The sequence below is a fragment of the Manis javanica genome, chromosome 1 (assembly GCF_040802235.1).
Source record: "Manis javanica isolate MJ-LG chromosome 1, MJ_LKY, whole genome shotgun sequence".
NCBI classification, from domain to species: Eukaryota; Metazoa; Chordata; class Mammalia; order Pholidota; family Manidae; genus Manis; species Manis javanica.
Genome location: NC_133156.1, coordinates 217,897,882 through 217,921,754, shown reverse-complemented (window position 1 = coordinate 217,921,754; position 23,873 = coordinate 217,897,882). Strand labels below are relative to the sequence as shown.

The 23,873-nt window shown below is 39.2% G+C and overlaps 1 protein-coding gene across 2 annotated transcripts in view; it reads right to left on the bottom strand.

The window, feature by feature from the left end:
• Nucleotides 1-22,484, bottom strand: part of SRD5A2 (steroid 5 alpha-reductase 2) — a 39,172-nt gene extending 16,688 nt beyond the window's left edge. Inside the window, exon 1 of one of the 2 annotated variants that reach the window (XM_017671511.3) lies at nt 22,168-22,484. In XM_017671511.3, coding sequence (XP_017527000.1) covers nt 22,168-22,436 — 269 coding nt within the window. In that variant the 5' untranslated portion in view covers nt 22,437-22,484. The remainder of the gene's footprint in view (nt 1-22,167) is intronic. The other variant, XM_017671512.3, reaches the window with a different exon arrangement.
• Nucleotides 22,485-23,873: the final 1,389 nt, after the last annotated feature.

Genomic DNA, 23,873 nt, shown 5'->3' with positions numbered 1-23,873 from the left:
CATATGTCACTGTTTCATTCCTTTTAATAGCCAAATAATATTTAATTGTATGGATATACCATATTTTGCTTACTATTTTGTCACCTGATAGAAATTCGGGTTGCTTCCAATTATTTTTAGCTACTATGAAGAATGCTGCTGTGAACATTCATGTCTGTTTTAGGTGAATGTATGTTTGCATCACTCTTGGGTAGAAACCAAGGGATGGAATTTCTGGGTCTTATAGTTATGTTAACATTGTGAGGAATTGACAAACTGCTTACCAAAGTAGCTTTATCTGATTATTTTTGCCAAAAGAAAAAAAGCCTAGAGGGATAAAATGAGAAACTAATTTAAAAAGATACTTACCTATGGAAGGCAGAAGGAAGGGAGAGGAAAGAAAGTGGATGGTATTGAGATGGAATTGAAACCTCACTGAACATCTTTTTTATATCATTTTGAAATTTGGACCCTAGAAGTGACTTTACATATATTTTAAAACCATATCAAAAATGAAGAAAGAGAAAATAATAAAATTGAAAACAATAGTATATAAAATTGGTAACACAACCACACACACAGAAGAATCATTTCAGTGACTTTTGAAAGTAGTACTCAGGCCATAGAGCCTTGGATATATTCTAAGGACAGAAAGAATGGCATAGAAATAATAAACTTTAATTTCCTTCAATAATAATAGTATTTTAACTTATAAATTATTTTATGAATATTGTCAGATAGAGCAAACATGTGCATGTATTTGTGATTAAGAACTAAGATTGCCAGCATAAAAAGAAAAGATATAAATATAAAATAAAGTGAAATGTTATAATGTTAAATTTGAATTGGAAATAGCAATATGGGGTCTTGACTTTTTGCACTGGCCTCAGAGACCTAGGACTAAGAACACTAGCAGCAAGGAGCAAATGGAACAGCCAGGCCCTCACTTGCAAATACCATTCCCCAAAAGAAGGCTTTGCCTACTCTGAACATTTCACACACATGGAATCATACAATATGTGGTCTTTTGTGTCTCACTTCTTTGTTTGCCCTATGGAGAAATAGCTTATTCTAGATAACAGGCAGGAAAGTACAAGACGAGTCAGAGGTGTTTTGGTGCATTGAAAAGTAAGGAAACATTTGAAGATGCAAGGGAGAAAAGGACTGGGGGGCTCTCAAGGGGGGGCTGTCAAAACTGGAAAGGAGTTCCACTGGCCAAAGGGGGATATCAAAAACTGGATATCAAGAAGAATAATATAACTAGTTAATTATAAATGTCTGTAAACTGAGGTTAATTATTACTACCTTATTGGATTTTATAAAAACATACACTATTTTCCAAGAAAAAAGTGCCTGACACAGGATATTTGCTGAATAATTTGGTTCTCCTCCCATCCATATTCCATGAAGCTTTGAGGGTCTGAAGGTGGCTTAAGTTCCTAGAGGGAAGGGGTCCTGGAAAGCCATAGAGAGTTTATTTAAAAATAGTTGTTTGCTACCCAATGTGGCCTGTCAGTGCTGATGATACCCCAAACCAGGGCCAAAAGACAAACTCCTTGTCCCCTGAAAATCCATGACGTAGTTCACATAACAAGACTTGCAAATGAAACAATGCATCACCCCATCCCTAACCTCTGGACTTTCTCAGTCTGAATGTAACACTCATCATATCTCATCCAAAGGAATATGTATTCAACTAGGACAGGCTCACTAATGCAGTAGGCAACTCCAAAGTATTAGAGGCTCCACATCATGAACGCTCATTTCCTGCTCATGCCACAGTTCATGCTGTTCAACTGTGATGCTCACAGTTCAGTGCTGTTCAGGCTTATATCACTCCCACCCTCCTTCCTTTGGACCCACCCAACTGCAAGAGACACTGGTAACTGTAGCCTATCTGGATCTCCAAGAAGATAAAGGAAAAAAGGCAAAAAGCTGTGGAAAGCCTGGGGTCCTGGAGAACAAATTATGTTAATCTAAATGACTTCGCTGTTAGAAAGCTGGAAGCCCTTCAAAATACATGTTTCAATATAGAAAGCAATAAAAGCAATAAAGAGGACAGGAAAGAGTCAAGTAGACAATTAATGGTGTGGAGGGTTGCAGGTGAATTTCACCTTCAGATCCCACATATGGCCTGAGACTCAGTTTCCCTGGCTGGAGACCATTTTGCTTTAATTCTCTCCTCCACTTCTAATGTACATTTTTACTCTTTGTATTCATTCTGATAACAGAGACTGAAGTAATCTGTAAATATAGTTTTCTATCACTGCTAAGTACATATTCATGTGAGGGGACTCTTATTGGTTAATGAAATTTCAAATTCAAATTAAACTAAAGAAACAACCTTTAAAATTACACATCTTGTGTAGACCAACTCATATTTAACTAAGTCTTCTTCAAATATAAATGCTATTGCTAAGATTATCAAGCCTATTGAAGACTTCTCACTAAATGAAATTTTTGACTTCATTGTCAATCAAAATAAATTCAAATTCCATGTATAAATACAAGTTTCCATGTATATATTTATTCATTATATAGAATAAAAACTGCTTCCTCAACCCCTTCTACCTCTTCATCCACCACCCCATTTTCCTGCTTCCTTCACAGTAAAACGAGAGTTGTCTATAATTGCATCATACATTTTCTCCTCTTCTTCTTTCCTCACTCCCCCCATAAACACTGATCTTGGTGAGACCACCAGAGACCTCCATATTTTCAAAATCCAACAGCCAATTTTCAGCTTTCTTCTTATCTGATGAGTTAATCACTCCAACCTTCTGGAAACATTTTATTCACTTAGTTTCCAGCACACTATTTTCCCTTGGTTCTTCTATTTCACTGATTTCTCATCTTTCTTCACTGGTTTCTCTTCTTTCTTTTGACCTCTAAATATTGGAGTGCCCAGGGCTCATGACTTTTTTTTTATTTACAGCTACTATAGTTATGACTATGTCTAGTCCCAATCTTTAAATATCATCTGTAGAATGACAACTCCCAAATTTACATCTCTGGACAAGATATTGATAGTCCTTGAACTCAGACTCATATAGTCAACATCCCACTAAATATCTAGTTTAAAGCATATCTCAAACTTAATACACCTAAATCCATTCATCTGATTCCCTACCTTTCCTCAAACCTGCACCTCTCTGGAGTATGCCCCATACTGCTCAGTAAATGGCAAGCTCATTCTTCCAATTGTTCAAACTGAGGACCTTGAACCCCCACCTCTTTCTCTCATACCTCACATCTATTAGCAATCCTATCAGCTCAACGTCCAAAATATTTCCAGAATCTGTCCACATCTCACTAACTGTATAAAACAGAAAGATAAGAAAATCTCAAAAACTTGCACACTTAGCAAAATATTTATGGTTCAAAGAGGAAGCCTCAAGGAAAAAAGAAAGCTACATTGAACTCAATGAAAATGAAAAATACAGTATATCAAAATTTGTAGGACACAGCTAAATCAGGGCTGAGAGGGAAATTTCTAGCACTACATGCATATAATAGAAAATAAGACAGGTCTCAAAGCCCCAACCTTAAGAACCTAGGGGGAAAAAATCCAAAGGAGACAGACGGAAGACAATAATAAAGATAAGAACAGAAATGAACAAAATTCAAAACGTTAATAATATAAAATAAATAAAACAAAGAGCTGTTCTTTGAAAAGATCAATAAAATTTTTAATAATACTATAATTTATAATTATAGTAGTAAAACTTATTACTAATAAAGAAAAAGAAAGAAGACACAATCTGGAAGGAAATAGGGGATATCATTACAGTGCCTGCAGACATCAATAAGATAATAAACAAATACTATGAACAACTCTACATAAATACATTTGACAATTTCAATGAATTAGACCAAATCCTTGAAAAACATAGCTATCACAAATCACCCTAATAAAACAGATCATTTGAATAGCCCTATGACTATTCAGGAAATTTAATTCATAATTTTAAAACTCCACAAAAAAGAAATCTCCAGGTCCAGATGGTTTTACTAGAGAATTCCACCAAAAATTTAAAGAAGAATTAACACCAATTCTACATAATTGCTTCATTTCATAAAAATAATATTACCGTAATATCAAAAGCAGACAAAGTACACACACAAAAAAAAACTACAGGCCACTAACACTCATAAATACACACACAAAGGTATTTAACAAATTGTTAACAAACAGAATTAAGCAATATATAAAAAGAATTATGCAGCATGACCAAGTGGGCTTTATTCCAGGGATGTAAGACTGGTTCAACATACAAAAATCAATCAATGCAATGCACCATACTAACAGAATAAAAAAATGAAATATTATGGCCATATCAATCACTGTTAAAAAAATTGGTTGCGTTCAACACATATTAATGAGAAAAACAGCTAACATTATATGTAATGGTCAATGACTGAATGTTTTCCCCCTTAAGATCATGAGTAAGACAAGGATATCTGCTCTCACCACTCTTATTTAACAAGGTGCTAGAAATTCTAGTCAGAGCAATAAGGCAAGAAAAAAATAAAAAGCAAACATCAGAAAGGAAGAATAAAACTGTCAAATGACATGACTATATTTATAAAAAATACTGAAGAACATACAAAAAAGACCCATTACTCCTAATAAGTGAACTCAGCAAGCTTTCAGGGCACACTACATACAATTACATTTCTATATACTATTAATGAAAATGTGGACACTGAAATTAAAGATACAAAGTAACATTTACAATAACTCAAAAAATAAAATACATAGGTATAAATCTAACCAAGTATGTAGGGAACTATATGGTTAATATTACAAAACGTTAATAAGAGAAATCAAAGAAGATCTAAATATATATATTATGCTCATGGATTGAAAAACTCAACAGTAAAAATGTCAGTTCTTCCCAATTGATAATAAAATTTATATTAAACTCTAGCAAGATTTTTTAATAAACATAAACAACATAATTCTAGAATTTAAATGGAAAAGCAAAAAACCTTTGATAGCTAAATTCTGAAATTTAAAGAATTTAAAGAACTCTGAAGAAAAAGAAGGGAGAGGAATTAGCTTACCATATTTAAAGACTTAAGTGTATAGCTATAGTAATCAAGACTGTATAGTATTGGTAGAGGTTTAGAAATATAGATCGATGGAATAGAAAACCAGAAACAGGCCCAAAAACAATTAAATAGAGGAAATAAAGCCTTTCAACCAGAAAAAATTCAGGATCTAGGGTTGAATAAAGAGCTCTTAATCTTGACACAGAAAGAACCAGCCATATTCATTAACTGGATTTTATCAAAATTTTAAATAATTTTGCTCTTCATAAGATGCTGTTAAGAGAGTGAAAAGACAAGCTACGTATTAGGAAAAATATTTGCAAACCACATATCTGACAAATGACTAGAATTTAGAATATAAAAAGAACTCTCAAAATTCAAAAATAAAGCAAAAAATTTCAATTAGAAAGTGGGCAAAAGACATGAATAGGCATTCTACACTTACATTTTATGAGTACAAACAGATGGCAAATATGAATATGATAAGATGTTGAACATCATTAGCCTTTGGGAAATGCAAATTAAAACCACAGTGAGATATTGTATGTCATTAAAATAGCTAAAATAAAAATGTACACCATCAGAAGGGGATTAAAAATGACAGCATGAGAAGTGAGACAAAAACCTCCTCCCAAAACCACTTATAATATGAAAATATAGCAAATACATCAAATCCTGAAAGAGTAACAGAAAAGAAGGCTGCAGCAGACTGTGTACACCTAGGGAAATGAGCAAACCTCAAGGAAAAGGGTGACATACTAAAGCCATGATCCGGCAGGACCCAAGCCCTTCCCCTACCCCAGCTCACCAGAAGGAAGAAGAGAAATGGAGTGGGGAAGAGGTGGAGGCCTAGGACTGCTAAACACCCAATCCTGGGGATCTGCTCTGGGAGCACAAACCTACAGTACATGGTGTTCTGGAGATTAGTGGGGTTGGAAAGCTAAAACAGTTGGAATACTTGGAGAGACTGAGATTCCAGCCACTTGTGGAAAACAAGGATCCACATCTGGCCACTCTAGGACAAAAGAAAGACCGGCAGTTTGAGAAACTTCCTAACCATGAGAGGGCTGCTAAAGGGGCGAGGATTGCACAGAGCTTGCTGCTCAGGAGAAAGGACAGATGGACAAAATTGTTCAGGTGCACTTTGCCCAAAAGGTTGGGAACTTATAGGAGCTAAAGGTACTCCATCCCTCTGGCTGGCTACACAGCTCGGAGGCCCCAAACCGTGATACGCAGCCTGCTGTGCCTTCCTCCCGGCTGGCACCAGCTCGCAAACTGGCTGCCCCCACCATTGTGCCAGACCAGCCAGAGAAAAGCCCTGCCTACAGCAGCTACAAATGCAAAGCATAGAGGCTTCACCCTGCGTGTTTGGCCCACTGGCACTGGCAGTGGAGACATGAACTGCAGCCAGAAAGCAGGAAAGACCTCTTTTGTCCTAACAGGTACCAGCTCTGCTCCTCTGCAACCGCAGACATCTCTCTAGCAGCTGAGCAGCTCCAGAGAGTAGAGCTTCTGGGTACTAGAGGGTGCCACATACAAATATGAAATGTCAAAGGAACCTGGTTCAACCCAAAATCCCACAAACACCATGAAAACAGGGCCAAGTGAAACTGAACTCATCAATATTCCTGAAAGAGATTGCAAAATAAAAATCATAAACATGATCATGGAGCTACAGAAGAATATTCAAGAACTCAGGGAAGAATTCAAGAATGAGATACAAACATTCAAGAACACAGTATCTGAAATGAAACATACAATGGAGGGATTTAAAAGCAGATTAGATGAAGTAGAGGAGATAGTAAATGAAATAGAAATTAGAGAACAGGAATACAAAGAAGCTGAGGCACAGAGAGAAAAAAGAATCTCTAGGAATGAAAGAATATTGAGATAACTTATGTGACCAATCCAAATAGAACAATATTCACATTATAGAGGTACCAGAAGAAGAAGAGAGAGAAAAACGGATAGAAAGTGTCTTTGATTAGGTAACTGCTGAAAATTTCACCAATCTGGGGAATCAGCCGACACAAAGAAATAAAAGGCATTCCAGATTGGTAAGGAAGAAGTTCAACTGTCACTGCAGATGACATGATATTGTACCTTGAAAACCCTAAAGAATCCACTCCAAAAATAGTAGAACTAGTAATTGAATTCAGCAAAGTTGCAGGACACAAAATTAATACACAGAAATCAGTTGCATTTCTATATACTAACGATGAACTAGCGGAAAGAGAAATCAGGAAAACAATTCCATTTACAATTGCATCAGAAAGAATGAAATACCTAGAAATAAACCTAACCAAGAATGTGAAAGACCTATATACCCTGAAAACTATAAGACACACATGAGAGAAATTAAAGAAGACACCAATAAATGGAAATACATCCAGGGCTCATGGATAGGAAGAATTAATATTATCAAAATGGCCACCCTGTCTAAAGCAATCTATAGATACAATGCAATCACCATCAAAATACCAACAGCATTCTTCAATGAACTGGAACAAATACTTCTAAAATACATATGGAACCACAAAAGACCCCAATTAGCCAAATCAACCCAGAGAAGGAAAAATAAAGCTGGGGGAATTATGCTCCCTGACTTCAAACTTTACTACACAAAGCAATGGTAATCAAGACAATTTGGTACCACTGAAAGAACAGACCCATAGATCAATGGAACAGAATAGAGAGCCGAGATATAAATGCAAGCATATATGGTCAATTAATATACAACAAAGGAGCCATGGATATACAATGGGGAAATGACAGCCTCTTCAACAACTGGTGTTGGCAAAACTGGACAGCTACATATAAGAAAATGAAACTGGATTACTGTCTAACTCCATACACAAAAGTAAACTCTAAATGGATCAAAGACCTGAATGTAAGTCATGAAACCATAAAACTCTTAGAAAAAAAAATTGGCAAAAATCTCCTGAATATAAACATAAGCAACTTTTTTCTGAACATATGTCCTTGGGCAAGGGAAGCAAAAGCAAAAATGAACAAATGGGAGTACATTAAACTAAGAAGTTTCTGCACAGCAAAGGACACGATCAATAGAACAATAAGGCATCCTACAGTATGGAGAATATATTCATAAATGACATGTCCAATAAGGGGTTAACATCCAAAATATATAAAGAACTCACATGTCTCAACACCCAAAAAGGAAATAATCTGATTAAAAAATGGGCAGACGATCTGAACAGCCACTTCTTCCAAGAAAAATTCAGACGGCCAACAGGCTCATGAAAAGATGCTCCACATCACTAATTATCAGGGAAATGCAAATTAAAACCACAATGAGATATCACCTTATACCAGTTAGGATGGCCAACATCCAAAAGACAAGGAACAACAAATGCTGGTAAGGATGAGGAGAAAGGGAAACCCTCCTACACTGCTGGTGGGAATGTAAATTGGTTCAACCATTGTAGAAAGCAATATGGAAGTTCCTCAAAAAGCTCAAAATAGAAATATCATTTGACCCAGGAATTCCACTCTTAGGAATTTACCTGAAGAAAACAAGATTCCAGATTCAAAAGACATATGTATATGTACCCCTATGTTTCTTGCAGCACTATTTACAATAGCCAAGAAATGGAAGCAACCTAAGTGTCCATCGGTAGATGAATGGATAAAGAAGATGTGGTACCTATACACAATGGAATATTATTCAGCCATAAGAAGATAACAAATCCTACCATTTGCAACAACATGGATAGAGCTGGAGGGTATCATGCTCAGTGAATTAAGCAAGGTGGAGAAAGACAAGTGCCAAATGATTTCCCTCATTTGTGGAGTATAACAACAAAGCAAAACTGAAGGAACAAAACAGCAGCAGACTCACAGACTCCAAGAAGGGACTAGTGGTTACCAAAGGGAAGCGGATGGGGTGGGTGGGTGGGGAGGGAGGAAGTAGGGGATAAAGGGGCATTATGATTAGCACATATAATGTAGGGTGGTCACTGGAAAGGCAGTATAGCACAGAGAAGACAAATAGTGACTCTATAGCATCTTATTACACTGATGGACAGTGACTGCAATGGAATGTGGGGAGATGACTTGATAATATGGGTGAATGTAATAACCACAATGTTGCTCATGTGAAATCTTCATAATATTGTGTATCGATGATATCTTAATAAAAAATAAGAACACTAAGATGATCAACTCATGAAGACCTATAATACAGTACCCCATTCTGTTTATGTGTTTTTAAATATTTATGTTTATGTCCTGGTAGAGTTGGGTGGCCCTGGAGCTGCTTGTTTGCTCATTTTTCCTCTTTCTTCTGGCCTCTACATCAAAACAGAAGTTCAGTCTGAACATCTAATGAATCACATCTACGTTTTAAGAAATTTTGAACTCACACATGGCCAGGAATAGAACACATCTCACCAGGCAGATGGAAAAAGTCATAATAGGTGGGACATTGGGTAAAGTATTCAGAAAGGCCTTAGCCCCAGAGAAGGGGAATAATCAACCACTAACACTCTTCTAGAATGACTTAAAATATTAGATCAAGACTGAAAAGATCAAATTATTTCCAACTAATTTAACTGCATCCCAAAATAAAGCTCAAGAATATTTATAGGAACACAAAAATATCTAACACCTAACAAGTTACACCTGATCATCCAATGATCCAATGACCTTTGCATGCATGCAAAGAAGCAGGAAAATATTGCCCATAATTAGAAGAATAACCAATCAAAACTGACACAAACCAACACAGATATTAGATTTAGCAGATGATGACGTTAAAAGTTATTGTAACTGCATTCCATGTGTTCATGTAAAGAAGACACATGGAAGACAGCAAAAGACAAAAATCAAACTTCTAGAGATTAAAACTACAATGTCTGAGTAGAAAATACCTCAGATGGAATTAACAAAGACACTGCAGAAGAAAGAATTGTGAACTTTGAAGATAAAGCAATAGAAACTATCCAAAGAGAAACACACTTAAAAAAAAAAGATTCCAAAAAAGTGAAAAGAGCATCAGTGAGCTGTGGGACACTTTTATATACACATGTACCTCATAGATATGTACCTGAAGTCCCTGAACAGTAGAAGAGAGAAGGGGGGAAATGAAGAATGGTGTATGAAAATTGTCCACATTTGATGAAAATCTTAAACCCACAGTTTCAAGAAGTTTAAAGAATCCCAGCATAAAAAAATACATGAAGAAAACTATACCAAGGAAATATAAGAATCAAATTGCTCAAAACCAGTGATAAGGAGAAAATATTAAAAGCAGTAAGAGAGAAAAAGACACATGTAGAGAAGAGCAAAGGTAAAAAAGATTTCTGGTTGGAAACAATGCAAACAAGATAATTTCAGAAGTTTGTGAAGTCAGAGTGGCTTAAAGATCTTCCACATGAATGGTGACTTTTCCTTCAAAGCAAATCCCTCAAAGATATCTTGTAGGGTGTCTTGATCTCCACCGACATTTACTTGTATGGTCAGTTTGCAAGGTACTTCTTGAAATCTTGTAATATCAGTACTATTTCTTTTATTTGGTATACTGGGAGTTAAACCATTAAACACTTTGAAAATATTACAAGAAAAAAATGCAAACCTAAAGTATCAGCTATATACACCAGTTTATATTCCATCCATTATCAGTATTAATTCATACATGTTGGTGTGGATTTATTCCTTATATGCTATTTTTTTCACTAAATCACTTTATATACTTATTTCCATCAAAGATGGAGTCCAAGAAGCTAATATTTTTTAAGTATACATGATAGTCAATCCTATTGATTATAATCAGCCCTCAATTATAGAGCATTTAAGTAACTTCCAGTCTTTCACATTTGTGAATCGTAACACTATAATTTTGTGTAAATTGATTTCTTTCTGTTGGATTATTTCCCTTGAGTATTTCCTCCATGTGAAATTCCTGAGCCAAAAAATGTGAACAGTTTTTCAGCTACTGCTAAACATTGCCAGAATAGCTTCACATAAACTTTGAACAATTCTCAGTGACACCGGGCCACACATGCATATAATTTTCTCATTGTCCTACCTACAGTTGTTTTTTAGTGTTTATTGTGGTCTAATTAACAATCAACTGAACATATTTAAAGTATGTAGTTTGATAAATTTTGAAACCAGAATGATATCAAAAGAATGAACATATCCATTACCACCAAAAATTTGCTCATACCCTTCATAATCCCTCCATCTTTCCCTCCCTTTCTCCCCAGGAAACCACTGATGTACTTTATGTACTATAGATTATTTTGAATTCCATAGAATCTTACATAAATGGAATCATACAGCATGCACTGCTCTTTGGTTTGGCTTCTTTTACCCAGAATGATTGAGTTTCATCCATGTTCTAACACACGTTTATTTTTATTGCTATAGTCTTCTATTACATGGTTATGCCACAGTTTGTTTACTCAGTCATCTGCTGATGGCTGTATGGGTTGTTTCCAGTTTGGGGGCTACTACAACTAAAGCTGCTACAACCATTTGTATACAAATCTTTGCTTGGACATGTGCTTTTATTTTTATTGGAAAAATAACTAGCAATGGAATGTCTAAGTCATATGGTAGGTTTATGTTTGCCTTTTTTAGAGACTGTCAAAATGTTATCCAAAGTGGTTGCCATTTTACATTCCATCAACCATGTATATAGTTCCAGTTCTTCCACATCCTCAACAATATTTGGGATAGTCACTCTTGAATTTCAGCCATTCTAGTGGATGCATAGTGGTATCGCATTGTGCTTTAATTTGCATTTCCCTAATAACCACTAATATTGAACATCTTCTTATGTTTTTATTCATATGTTTTTATATGTTGAAATATCTATTCATATCCTGAGGTTCAGGGGCAATTCAATAGAAAAGGAAAAATGTTTTCAACAAATGGCATTGGAACAACTGAATATCCATGTGGAAAAAAGGAAGAAAACATTGATTCATATTTCTAACCTATATAAAAATGAACTCAAGATGGATCACAGACATTAATGTAAAATCTAAAACTATAAATCTCCTATAAGGAAACATGAGAGAAAACCTTCTGATCTTAGATTAAGCAAAGAATTCTTAGCTATGACACCCAAAGCACAAAAACAAATAGAAAAATTGTATTTCACCAAAACTTAAAACTTCTGTTTTTCAAAAGACACAGTGAAGAGGATGAAAGAGTCAAGCCACCCAAGACTGGGAGAAAATATCTGCAAAGCATGTATCTGGTAAAAGACTTGTATCCAGAATAGATAAAGAACTTTTGAAACTCAATAATAAGAATACAAGGATCCAATACTCTAGTACTTAGATTAGTTTATCAGATATGTAACTTTGGGAAAGTAAAGAACATTCACTGAGAGACTGAAGTATGCTGCTGTTGGAAGAGGGCAGACAGGGGGAGGAAAGACAAACAGAGACTGTATACAGAAAAGCATCTTGGGATATTCCATGGTCAGATAGGAGAAACTGTTGATAGCAAATTGCCTTCTTGTCTTCACAGTCACTTTTAGGACCAGCCTTGACAACACAGACGAAGTGTAATGGAAGAATTGTGAAAATGGCTCAGAGCCTGACTTAAGGTTTGGATAGTAGGACTGTATATTATGGAATAGATACAAAGGTATCAGGTATTGAAAAGAGGAGGAGTATTCTAAGAATACATGGAGCACATGACAATTTTATGTCACAGGTCCCTTTTCCTGACTGAGCATAAGATTCCCACCCACAATCTGGGAATAGAACCATCCTTTGAGGACTAGCTCAAGTGATTGCCTATTACTCCCACTCACTCCCACCAATCAGTGTGATCAGAGAGTTCAGTCACTTGTGAAATAGCATTAATAATAGCAATTGTCTCAGGGACAAATGAGATAACCAATGTAAAAAAATGGGACCATTCCTGAAACACCCAGATGTCAATAAATATTGGTTTCTCCTTCCTTTATTCCCCTTCCATAACCATATGGAAGGCAAATTACATTTTTGGCCCCAGTTCAAAGGGTTTTAAAATTTAGAGCTCCTATGCTGAACTGAAACTTGTTAAGGGCTCCTGGATTGAACACAGCAACTTCTTACACAACTCGAGTCCAGACTTCAAGGTCCCCATTGCCATATGTGGCAGGGAGCCAAAAAGCCGAATGGGAAGTACCCCAGGTTCCAGAATCAAGTTTCCAGGCTCTGACAAACATCATTAGGCATATGACTGTGTATTCTACCTGTAGCAGAAAACATTTGTGCTTCCCCTCCTGCTTGCTGAGGACCCTTTGTTAGAGTATCCTTCTTGGCCTTTTCACTGTCCCTCTGTCCTTCCTCCTCAGGGAAGGAGAAGTGAACCATCTGATTGGTAAATTTGAAAGCAGGGCCTCTCAAGAGGTGTGTATAGCTCAGCCCTTCTCTCATCCCACTGTGTTTTCAGAAGAGTCACCCTGGGAAAAGCCCTTGGTTGTTCAGCCATGGTTGTTGCTGAGTATTTTTTGAAATACAGTATTAGGAGGCCTGCATGATTCAGAATGTAAGCCAGATTCCCCGAAAAGACCTTTACCACTAATAAAGGCAGTAGTTTTCCTCTAATTTGCCTAATTCCTAGGTCTATCTCTCAGCTGGTCCCCGACTTGGGTGGGGAAAGGGGTGCCATTGGTTGGGCTCCCTCAAACCCCGCACACCCATCTACCCTCCAGTCTATGTGCAGTCAAACACACACAAGCACCGGGGAGCTGGCACACTCGGTGGCATGACTGTGGTCTTCTTTATGTCCATATCTCCCTCAGTTTTCATTTTCCACCTGTTCTGAGCCCCTCAGACTGACACTGTTGCCTCCCAACTTTCACACCAGAAAGAATGAGACACACAATGGTGGCTGGTTCCTGCCTTCCTCCTAGAGGGCAAGCACCAGGTATTGCACCTTTTTTATACCTCCAATAGGAACCACCACAGTTCTGAGCACGTGGAACCCTGATAAATAATCAGAAGACCTGGGTTCAAGCCCTAATCCGCCCCTTCCTCACAATGTGACTGTGTCTATATCACTTCCTCAATTAGAATCACTGTTTCCTTATCTTTTCTTTTTAAGAGACATTAAGTTAGATTTAAAATAAGCAAGAAGTCGGCCCCTTCCTCAGTGTGGTAAAAGTGAAATGGTCAAGATCTCTAAAGCTTATTTACATTTTTGGCAAACATATCTATGTTTTTCAGATTGCTCATGATGTCATCACATTTAAAACGTTAAGCTCCAAGACTCATTTTATTATCCAAAAGTGTTCAAATAAAGGACTTGGAACCCAGGAGTTGTCAGAAAATCATGTTTACTACTAAACTCCTATTTAAATGTACTGGAAAATTCCTAGAATATGCCGCTGCTCTGCTATAGGATTTAACAAAATTTTATTATAAAATTAGCAGGGCACTGAATGTAAAGCTATACATTCTGGTTTTTTTAAGAAGTGTCTGGCAAACTATGGCCCACAGGCCAAATACAGCCCACTGCCTATTTTTGTAAATAGGGTTTTATGAGAACACAACCATACTCATTCGTTGGTGTATTGTCTGTGGCTGCTTTCCCACTGCAGCAGAAGAGCTCAGTAGCTGATCGCATGGCTGCAAAGCCTGAAATAGTTACCATCTGTCTTTTTTACAGAAGAAGTTTGCTGACCCATTCTAAAGTCCTTCAATTAATCTCCATTGATCCAAATTATGCCTCATGAATGTCACTAACACATGATTAAGTGACCCCAAGAATGGTACTTAACTTGCCTGGGCCATTCTCCTCAATCTATAAGAGGATAGGTTTGTCTAGATGGTTTCCAGTGTAGGTATTAATCATCATTCTAATTCTCAGACGATGCCATTTCCTTCATTAGGTTTGAGACATCTGCGCCTCTCATGCCATTGGTAGGGCACATCAGGAGACTCAAATGCCAGTCCCTCTTTGCCCCTAATTGACTAACCCTCTTGATGCTTTGCTTCTGTAAAATGAGGAGGCTGGACAGAGGTTGAAGTTTCCTTAAAACAGATAATTATGATCCAGTGTGTGAAGATCTTTGCCCCTAATTGACTAACCCTCTTGATGCTTTGCTTCTGTAAAATGAGGAGGCTGGACAGAGGTTGAAGTTTCCTTAAAACAGATAATTATGATCCAGTGTGTGAAGAATCTCATGGAAGGTCACATGGGCTGCAATGGCACCCCTTTCCCCACCCAAGTCAGGAACCAGCTGAGAGACAGACCTAGGAATTAGGCAAATTAGAGGTCACAAGGAATTGCATTACACCTGGATATAGAGAAGGCACTAAGAGACAGTTTCTTGAAGGAGGTGATGCCTGATCTGAGTCTTGAAGGATAGGGAAGAATTCATGCTGCTGGAGAATGAACTGAACAACAGAGCAAAAGGGTATCTTACTGAAGTTACAGTTTTATTTGGCTAATCAGTAAATGCCATCTGTTTCAGCATCTAAACCCAGGGAAGACTTCTCTGTAAATTCAAATGGACCCTAATGTGTGCACACACTCTACTCTGGATGCACATCATGAGGGGTCACACTGCCAGCAACTTTTCACAATATAGTCACCTTCTTTGAAAAGAGATACTTGTCTCTCATCCAGATGCCAAAGCCACATCCAAGTCTTGAAAAAGACATCGGCTGCCACAGGCACAGGTGGCATGATGACCATGGCATAGGACATCAAGGCTTCTTGGGGAAATGAAGATCAGTCAGAGAATGCAGGCAGAGTACCATTCCAGGGCTACAGTCAAGGTCAACAAGTGGTGAGATAACTCTGACTTCAAACAACTTTGACAGTGGGATCAGGTAACATGCTTACACAGCAGGCATTTTCATGTGTCTAAACCATCCAAACACCCACAACAATAGATTCTGAAGGGAGGAGAATTATCTGAGTTGACTATCTCAACAATGATTCCTAAGTCATCACTAGCTCTCCTACAGTTCTAACTGCCAATACCGATGTGAGAGACAGAATTCATTCATGCATTCACAATTTTTTAGTGAGTTTCATCTAGGTATTAGCACTTTTCTATACAGTAGGGACCCAGTGAATAAATGAGACAAAAATCCTTGCCCCTGTGGAACTTACATTCTGGCGTGTCACCCTTGTATAGAGAAAGGTGCAAAGAGTTTTAACTTTTATCAAATGGGACATATTGCTATTCTGAAGAGTCCCCAAGGGACATTTTGCAAGAGTCTAAGCCACATCTGAGCCAGCCTTCCTCCTGAGCCCTTGTACTTCCATTTTATTCTCTGTGACATAGAATGTACAGGACAGAGGGAAGCCAAGACAGCCTAATGCTTTTTCCTTACTGTACTTTTCTTATTAAGCCACATGACTCCTAAAGCCTCAAAGGAAAAATGCTCATAGCCTTTGAACCACTTCTGGGAATCTTGACTAAGAAAACACTCCTAACTTCTGTAAAAAATTTAGGTGCAAAAATGCACTTCACAGTTGTATTTAACCTAGCTTTCCAAATGTGTTTGCCCAAAAAAAGGGGCAAACTAAATGTCCAACTACAAATTATAGATAGATAAATTATTGTTTTTACATGAGATGAAATCACAAGTAGCCATTAATATGACATTTACAAAAAATCTATGGTAATGTGGGAAAATACTTATAAAATGTTAGGTAATCAAGCAGAGCAAAAGATTATGTATATTCAATATAACAAGCATGCATAAAAATCTATACAGAAAAATAAAAGCCTTGATGGAAATATTCCAAAACATTTAATCATAGACATACTTAGGTGTTGAAATTATGGGTATTTTCCTACTTTTTGTACTTTCCATTTTTTCCATTGTGAATTTCATTATTTCAAGCCTATATATCATTTTTAAAATTTCAGTAATTTCAAGCCTACATATTGTTTTTTAAAGTTAAAGACAAAAAAAAGACAAATAAATAAAGTCAAAGACAAGGCAGCAAGAACAAGTATAAAACAGTTTATCATGGTAGCTGAGAGACTGAGATCTGGTTTCAAACTGTCTGGGTCTGAACCCTGACTCCCCAAGTTCCTGTGTGACCTTGGACAAGTTATTCAACCTTTTCTTGCCCCAATTTCCCACCTGCAACATGGCGGTGATAATAGTGCCTCCCTAAATGGGTTGGCATGAGGATCAGTAGATAATTCATAATTTAGCACAAAGCATGACACCTCATAAGCACTCAAAATAGTAACAGATCCAGTCCTCCAATGGCCTCAAAAAAAGAGTTCACCCAAAGGGTAAGATGGGCAAACATCACATCTTCACATCTCAAGACAACTAACTCAGAGTTGTGTTGTCAGTGGGCAATTTTCCCTCAGGAAGAATCAATCTCCAAATCCTTTACTTATATTTTAAATGTTTCTCTTGAAGTAGATGGACAGTATGTTGATATTCATTTTATGGGTAATTACTTCCTTGGTTTTATTTAATCTACTGATCATAATTTCTAGTGCAAAGTGTCTTTTTTAAAAACAAGTCTCTTTATCAGACACACAGAGAAGACATAATACCCATTCTCCTTAAAGTTTTCCCCAAAAAATAGGAGGGAACACTCCCAAACTCATTCTATGAAGCCAACATCACCCTAATACCAAAACCAGGCAAAGACCCCACCAAAAAAGAAAATTACAGACCAATATCCCTGATGAATGTAGATGCAAAAATACTCAATAAAATATTAGCAAACCGAATTCAAAAGTATATCAAAAGGATCATACACCATGACCAAGCTGGATTCATCCCAGGGATGCAAGGATGGTACAACATTCGAAAATCCATCAACATCATCCACCACATCAACAAAAAGAAAGACAAAAACCACATGATCATCTCCATAGACGCTGAAAAAGCATTTGACAAAATTCAACATCCATTCATGATAAAAACTCTCAGCAAAATGGGAATAGAGGGCAAGTACCTCAACATAATAAAGGCCATATATGATAAACCCACAGTCAACATTATACTGAACAGCAAAAACTGAAAGCTTTTCCTCTGAGATCGGGAACTAGATAGGGATGCCTACTCTCCCCTCTGTTATTTAACATAGTACTGGAGGTCCTAGCCATGGCAATCAGACAAAACAAACAAATACAAGGAATCCAGATTGGTAAAGAAGAAGTTTAACTGTCACTATTTGCAGATGACATGATATTGTACATAAAACACCCTAAAGACTCCACTCCGAAACTACTAGAACTGATATCGGAATACAGCAAAGTTGCAGGATACAAAATTAACACACAGAGATCTGTAGCTTTCCTATACACTAACAATGAACCAATAGAAAGAGAAATCAGGAAAACAATTCCATTCACAATTTCATCAAAAAGAATAAAATACCTAGGAATAAACCTAACCAAAGAAGTGAAAGACCTATACCCTGAAAACTACGAGGCACTTTTAAGAGAAATTAAAGGGGACACTAACAAATGGAAACACGTCCCATGCTCATGGCTAGGAAGAATTAATATCATCAAAATGGCCATTCTGCCCAAAGCAATATACAGATTTGATGCAATCCTTATCAAATTACCAGGAACATTCTTCAATGAACAGGAACAAATAGTTCAAAAATTCATATGGAAACACCAAAGACCCCGAATAGCCAAAGCAATCCTAAGAAAGAAGAATAAATTAGGGAGGATCTCACTCCCCAACTTCAAGCTCTACTACAAAGCCATAGTAATCAAGACAATTTGGTACTGGCACAAGAACAGAGCCACAGACCAGTGGAACAGATTAGAGACTCCAGATATTAACCCAAACATATATGGTCAATTAATATTTGATAAAGGAGCCATGGACATACAATGACGAAATGACAGTCTCTTCAACAGATGGTGCTGGCAAAACTGAACAGCTACATGTAGGAGAATGAAACTGGACCATTGTCTAACCCCATACACAAAAGTAAATTCAAAATGGATCAAAGACCTGAATGTAAGTCATGAAACCATAAAACTCTTAGAAAAAAACATAGGCAAAAACCTTTTAGACATAAACATGAGTGACCTCTTCTTGAACATATCTCCCCGGGCAAAGAAAACAACAGCAAAAATGAACAAGTGGGACTATATTAAGCTGAAAAGCTCTGTACAGCAAAAGACACCATCAATAGGACAAAAAGGAACCCTACAGTATGGGAGAATATATTTGAAAATGACAGATCCGATAAAGGCTTGACATCCAAAATATATAAAGAGCTCACCCACCTCAACAAACAAAAAACAAACAATCCACTTAAAAAATGGGCAGAGGAACTGAACAGACAGTTCTCCAAAAAAGAAATACAGATGGCCAACAGACACATGAAAAGATGTTCCACATCGCTAATTATCAGAGAAATGCAAATTAAAACTACAATGAGATATCACCTCACACCAGTAAGGATGGCTACCATCCAAAAGACAAACAACAACAAATGTTGGCGAGGTTGTGGAGAAAGGGGAACCCTCTTACACTGCTGGTGGGAATGTAAATTAGTTCAACCATTGTGGAAAGCAGTATGGAGGTTCCTCAAAATGCTCAAAATAAACTTACCATTTGACCCAGGAACTCCACTCCTAGGAATTTACCCTAAAAACGCAGCACTCAAGTTTGAAAAAGACAGATGCACCCCTATGTTTATTGCAGCACTATTTAAAATAGCCAAGAAATGGAAGCAACCTAAGTGTCCATCAGTAGATGATTGGATAAAGAAGATATGGTACATATACACAATGGAATATTACTCAGCCATAAGAAGAAAACAAATCCTACCATTTGCAAAGAGGGTATTATGCTCAGTGAAATAAGCCAAGCGGAGAAAGAGAAATACCAAATGATTTCACTCATCTGTGGAGTATAATAACAAAGGAAAAACTGAAGGAACAAAACAGCAGCAGAATCACAGAACCCAAGAATGGACCAACAGAGGATCAAAGCCTAATTTGGCTACCCAGAAAACGAACTAAGATATGATATGAAGAAGAAGTTCCAACATCAACATTCTCTGGAAGAGTCATTCCAGAAGATGATCATCAAAAAACATCAACAAAGATCCTGGCACTGTTGCAGTCGTAGCTGCATTCATCCAACTGGTTCCTGGAATGGCCATTGGAATGAAGAAGGAGATATCTAAGCTGGCCTGTGCATACAGTAAAATAACAAATTTGACTAGATCTATACTGTTGGAACTCAACCAAGAATTAGGAGAAGTGCAAGTTGCAGCACTCCAAAATCTTGAGACTACAGACTATCTACTATTAAAAGAACTTATGGGATGTGCACACTTCCCAGGAATGTGTTGTTTTAAATTGTCTGATTTTTCTCAAACTATTCAAATTCAGTTAGACAATATCCATCACATCATAGATAAGTTTTCACAAATGCTTAGGGTGCCTAACTGGTTTTCTTGGTTTCACTGGAGATGGCTGGTAATTGTAGGTCTGCTTTGGTTATGTAGCTGTATTCCTATTATGTTAATGTGTGTGTGCAATTTAATTAGTAGTTTAAAACCTATACATGCTTAAGTTACTCTACAAGAAGATATGTCAAAGAAATAACCAATCTTCCCATGTTTTCTTCCATCTGCTACCTGTATAGCTTTTTGTCTTCCTTCGTAATTACAACCCTTAAATAGAATTCGTGCCTCATATCGAATTTACCGAGTATCATAATTCCTCCAAGTGGTAAAGATACCTCAAGACAAATGCTGGGCTTAAAACCCACAGGGCATAAATCTGCAAAGAAGTAAAAAGCTAACCTCTTCAAACAATATGGCTTCTCTCTCACTTACCAACTTTACATCTCCCTGTATGGCCCCGGAAGATGACTGGCTAGCCAGAGACGGGTAAGATTCCTCAAGGGAGGAACAACCTAAGACAGGCACAGTCGCAGGGGGGCCAGCAGGTGAGAAATTGGGGATCAACAGAGGTGAGGCTTAGAACCTCACCCCCCCTGTTTTGAGAGAAATCTTCTGCATCCGTGGAGGTTTTGTTGCCCTTGTCTAGCTTGGATTAATACTTAGCTTATAGGCACACACCTGATCATCTACATTTGCTTTCTTACGGCACTAAACTATATTTTCTACCTTTATCTTGCATCTACCTACCACTTCAGCATTTTATTAAAAAAATAATAATAATAATAATAATAATAATAAGGGAGAAATGTGGGATTCATGTATATATCAAGTATAAAAATCAAACGAATATTCATATTGACCTGATTGTTTATAGTTCATAATGCGTGATCAAAACCGAAAGTTTCTGTGATAACTGCCCTTGTACTGCTCACCATGTAAGAACTTATTCACTATGTAAGAATTTGTTCACCATGTAAGAACTTGTTCATTGTGCTTCAGAAGATCCGAGACTGATGAGAATTAGACTTGGGGTGGATTAATGATTGTGCATTGAGTCCCCTGTACAGAATTTTATTGTTAACTGTTAACAACCATTTGATCAATAAATATGAGAGATGCCCTCTCAAAAAAAAACAAGTCTAAAAATTGTTAATAGGACAGAGAACACTAATCATTATTTTAAGATGAAATGACCTCAAAAATTGTTTATGGTGCTAACAGACAGGATTAAATTTGAAGATTGTCACATTTTTTGTCAAATGCCCATAGATAGCAAACGCTGGTCTCTTATCTGTTTGCTTAACAGAGTACAAAAGTCTTGAACCACGGAGTTTCACAAGCTTAGACTGTACTCTGGCTGGACACTAGCTGTATCATCTTCATTCCGTCACTTGACCTTACCCAGCCTCGTTTCTTGTCTATAAAGTGGGCATAATAAATACAGATCTCACCGGGTTACAATGGGGCTAGATGACACAATAGATGACACGAAGGAGCGTCCGCGCCAACAGCTCTGTGCTGCTGAGCTTTCCAGCCCGGTTCCCGTCCTGCTCAACCTCCTTCCCCCGAGTAGCCAGCGGATTTGGAGAGGCCCGAGGGGCTCTCGGGGCGGAGGGGAGTGGAGGCGGCATCCTCCCGGCTACCACCTCTCCCTGAGCGAGGGCTCACCCCCCGCCCCCAGGTGCTCCCCTAGAGCCGGTCGCAGCGCTCCTCGGGGAGCTCTGCACGTCTGCACGCCGGGCGCTGGACGGTGCGCCGCGCTCCGCACCCGCAGGGAGAAAGCGCTACCTGTGAAAGTAATGTAAGCAGAAGAGACCCAGAAGCACAGTCGCGGGAGAGCCGAAGAGAGTGCGGGGCTGCAAAGCGAGGATCCCCGCGGGAACCGCGAAGGAAGGCAGCTCCTGCAGGAACCAGGCGGCGCGGGCGGACAGGCAGACAGCCGCTGGCACGTACTTCCCGTAGCCGGAGGGCTTCGCCCAGTACAGGACCACTGCCCCCATGGCGACCAAGGCGGCGCTGCCTGCCAGCACCGGGCTTTGCTGGCAGTGAACGGGCATTGCGTCGTGCTCCCTGCCGGTGGCACCGCCCGCGGAGAGAAGAGCGTAGCCTCTCCAGCCTTTTTATGGGCGCTAGACGCCACCCCGTGTCCGCCCCTTTGTCTTCCGCCCCTCCATCCTGCCTTCCACCTCGGCGTGGCCAGCCCTGGCTGGGCTCAGCAGCGATGCCCTTTGGCAAGGCTAGCGCGACGGGAGGCAGCCAAGGCGGAGAGGAGGACGAAGGGTTACTTGAGGCCAAAAACGTGTCCTGGGGTACCAGGGCCTTCGCCCTGCCCATATCCGCGCCTCCGCCCGAGCGCCCACCCTCTCTACCCGCTGCTGCTGGTCTTCCCTTCACATTGCCGTTAGAATACTTGTTCCTCTGATCCTGCAACTTCTGGGACAGGGAAATCAGGAGAGAAAAACACAGGGACGATTGAGTCAGGGTCGCTTTCCCGCCCCAACACACACCCTTTGTGTCGTGTTTACACAGCAGCCACCCTTGGAGCACACCACGCCAGGATCTCCCCAACCCCTCCGGTTCCTCCTGTGCCCGCTCCCGCCCAAGCTTGCATCTTTCCTTTAGCTCTGGGCATGGCATCCAGGCATTGCCGGTGTCCTCCAGCCCCTCTGCGTGGGGGCTCCCCGCTCCTTCGCCCTGGTCAGCGTCAGTGCCCCTCTGCACCACCACGCTCCCAGGCCCTCCACGGCCCTAATTCCTCCGCGGGTCCTCTCTGGGGTCCAGGGTGCGCCCCTAGGCCGCCTGCCCCTGTCACAGAGGTCCGCTGGCGCGCAAGCAGGACTGCAGCCGCGAGTCGTGATGCTGTCCGACCGCCTAGCCTCCGTTCCTCCCCAGGATCCCTGCAGATGACCCAGACTCAGACTACCGTCTCGGGTTGGTCACTGGACGTTCCTCTCCACGCTCCTCGAGCGGACAAGTCGGGTCCATTTGTCGGTGCCACGGGAGATGCCTCTGGGCGCTGCACATCCAGGCGCCGTTCTTCTCTCTTCCATTTGCCGCTCTTTTCTCATCCTTCACCCCCTCATTTGTTACATTTCCTCTTCCCTTCGTTGATTCAGTATCCGGACTTCTGGGCTGCCCTCCCGCTACATTTTATGTCCCCTTTTCTCTTCTTCTTCTTTCTTCCTTCGACCTAACTACCCCCTTCCAAGTTGGTCTCCTCTTTCCACCTGCTGTTTATTTCACTCTGCCATCTTCTTGCCCACCTTCCTTGATTAGTTTACCCCTATTACTGTTCTCCTGCTTCAGGCTCCACCCCACCCCTTCTCCCTCTCCCCTTTCTTTGGCACATTCTTCACCTTGCCATCTTAGCTCCAACTCACTGCCTCTTAGGAACCTCACTCAGTATTCCTTCATCCACTCCTGCCCTGTCTTCCCGGCTGTTCCAATGAAAGGCACACTGTTCCCATCTGCCCATCTGCCAGTTTAGGCATTTT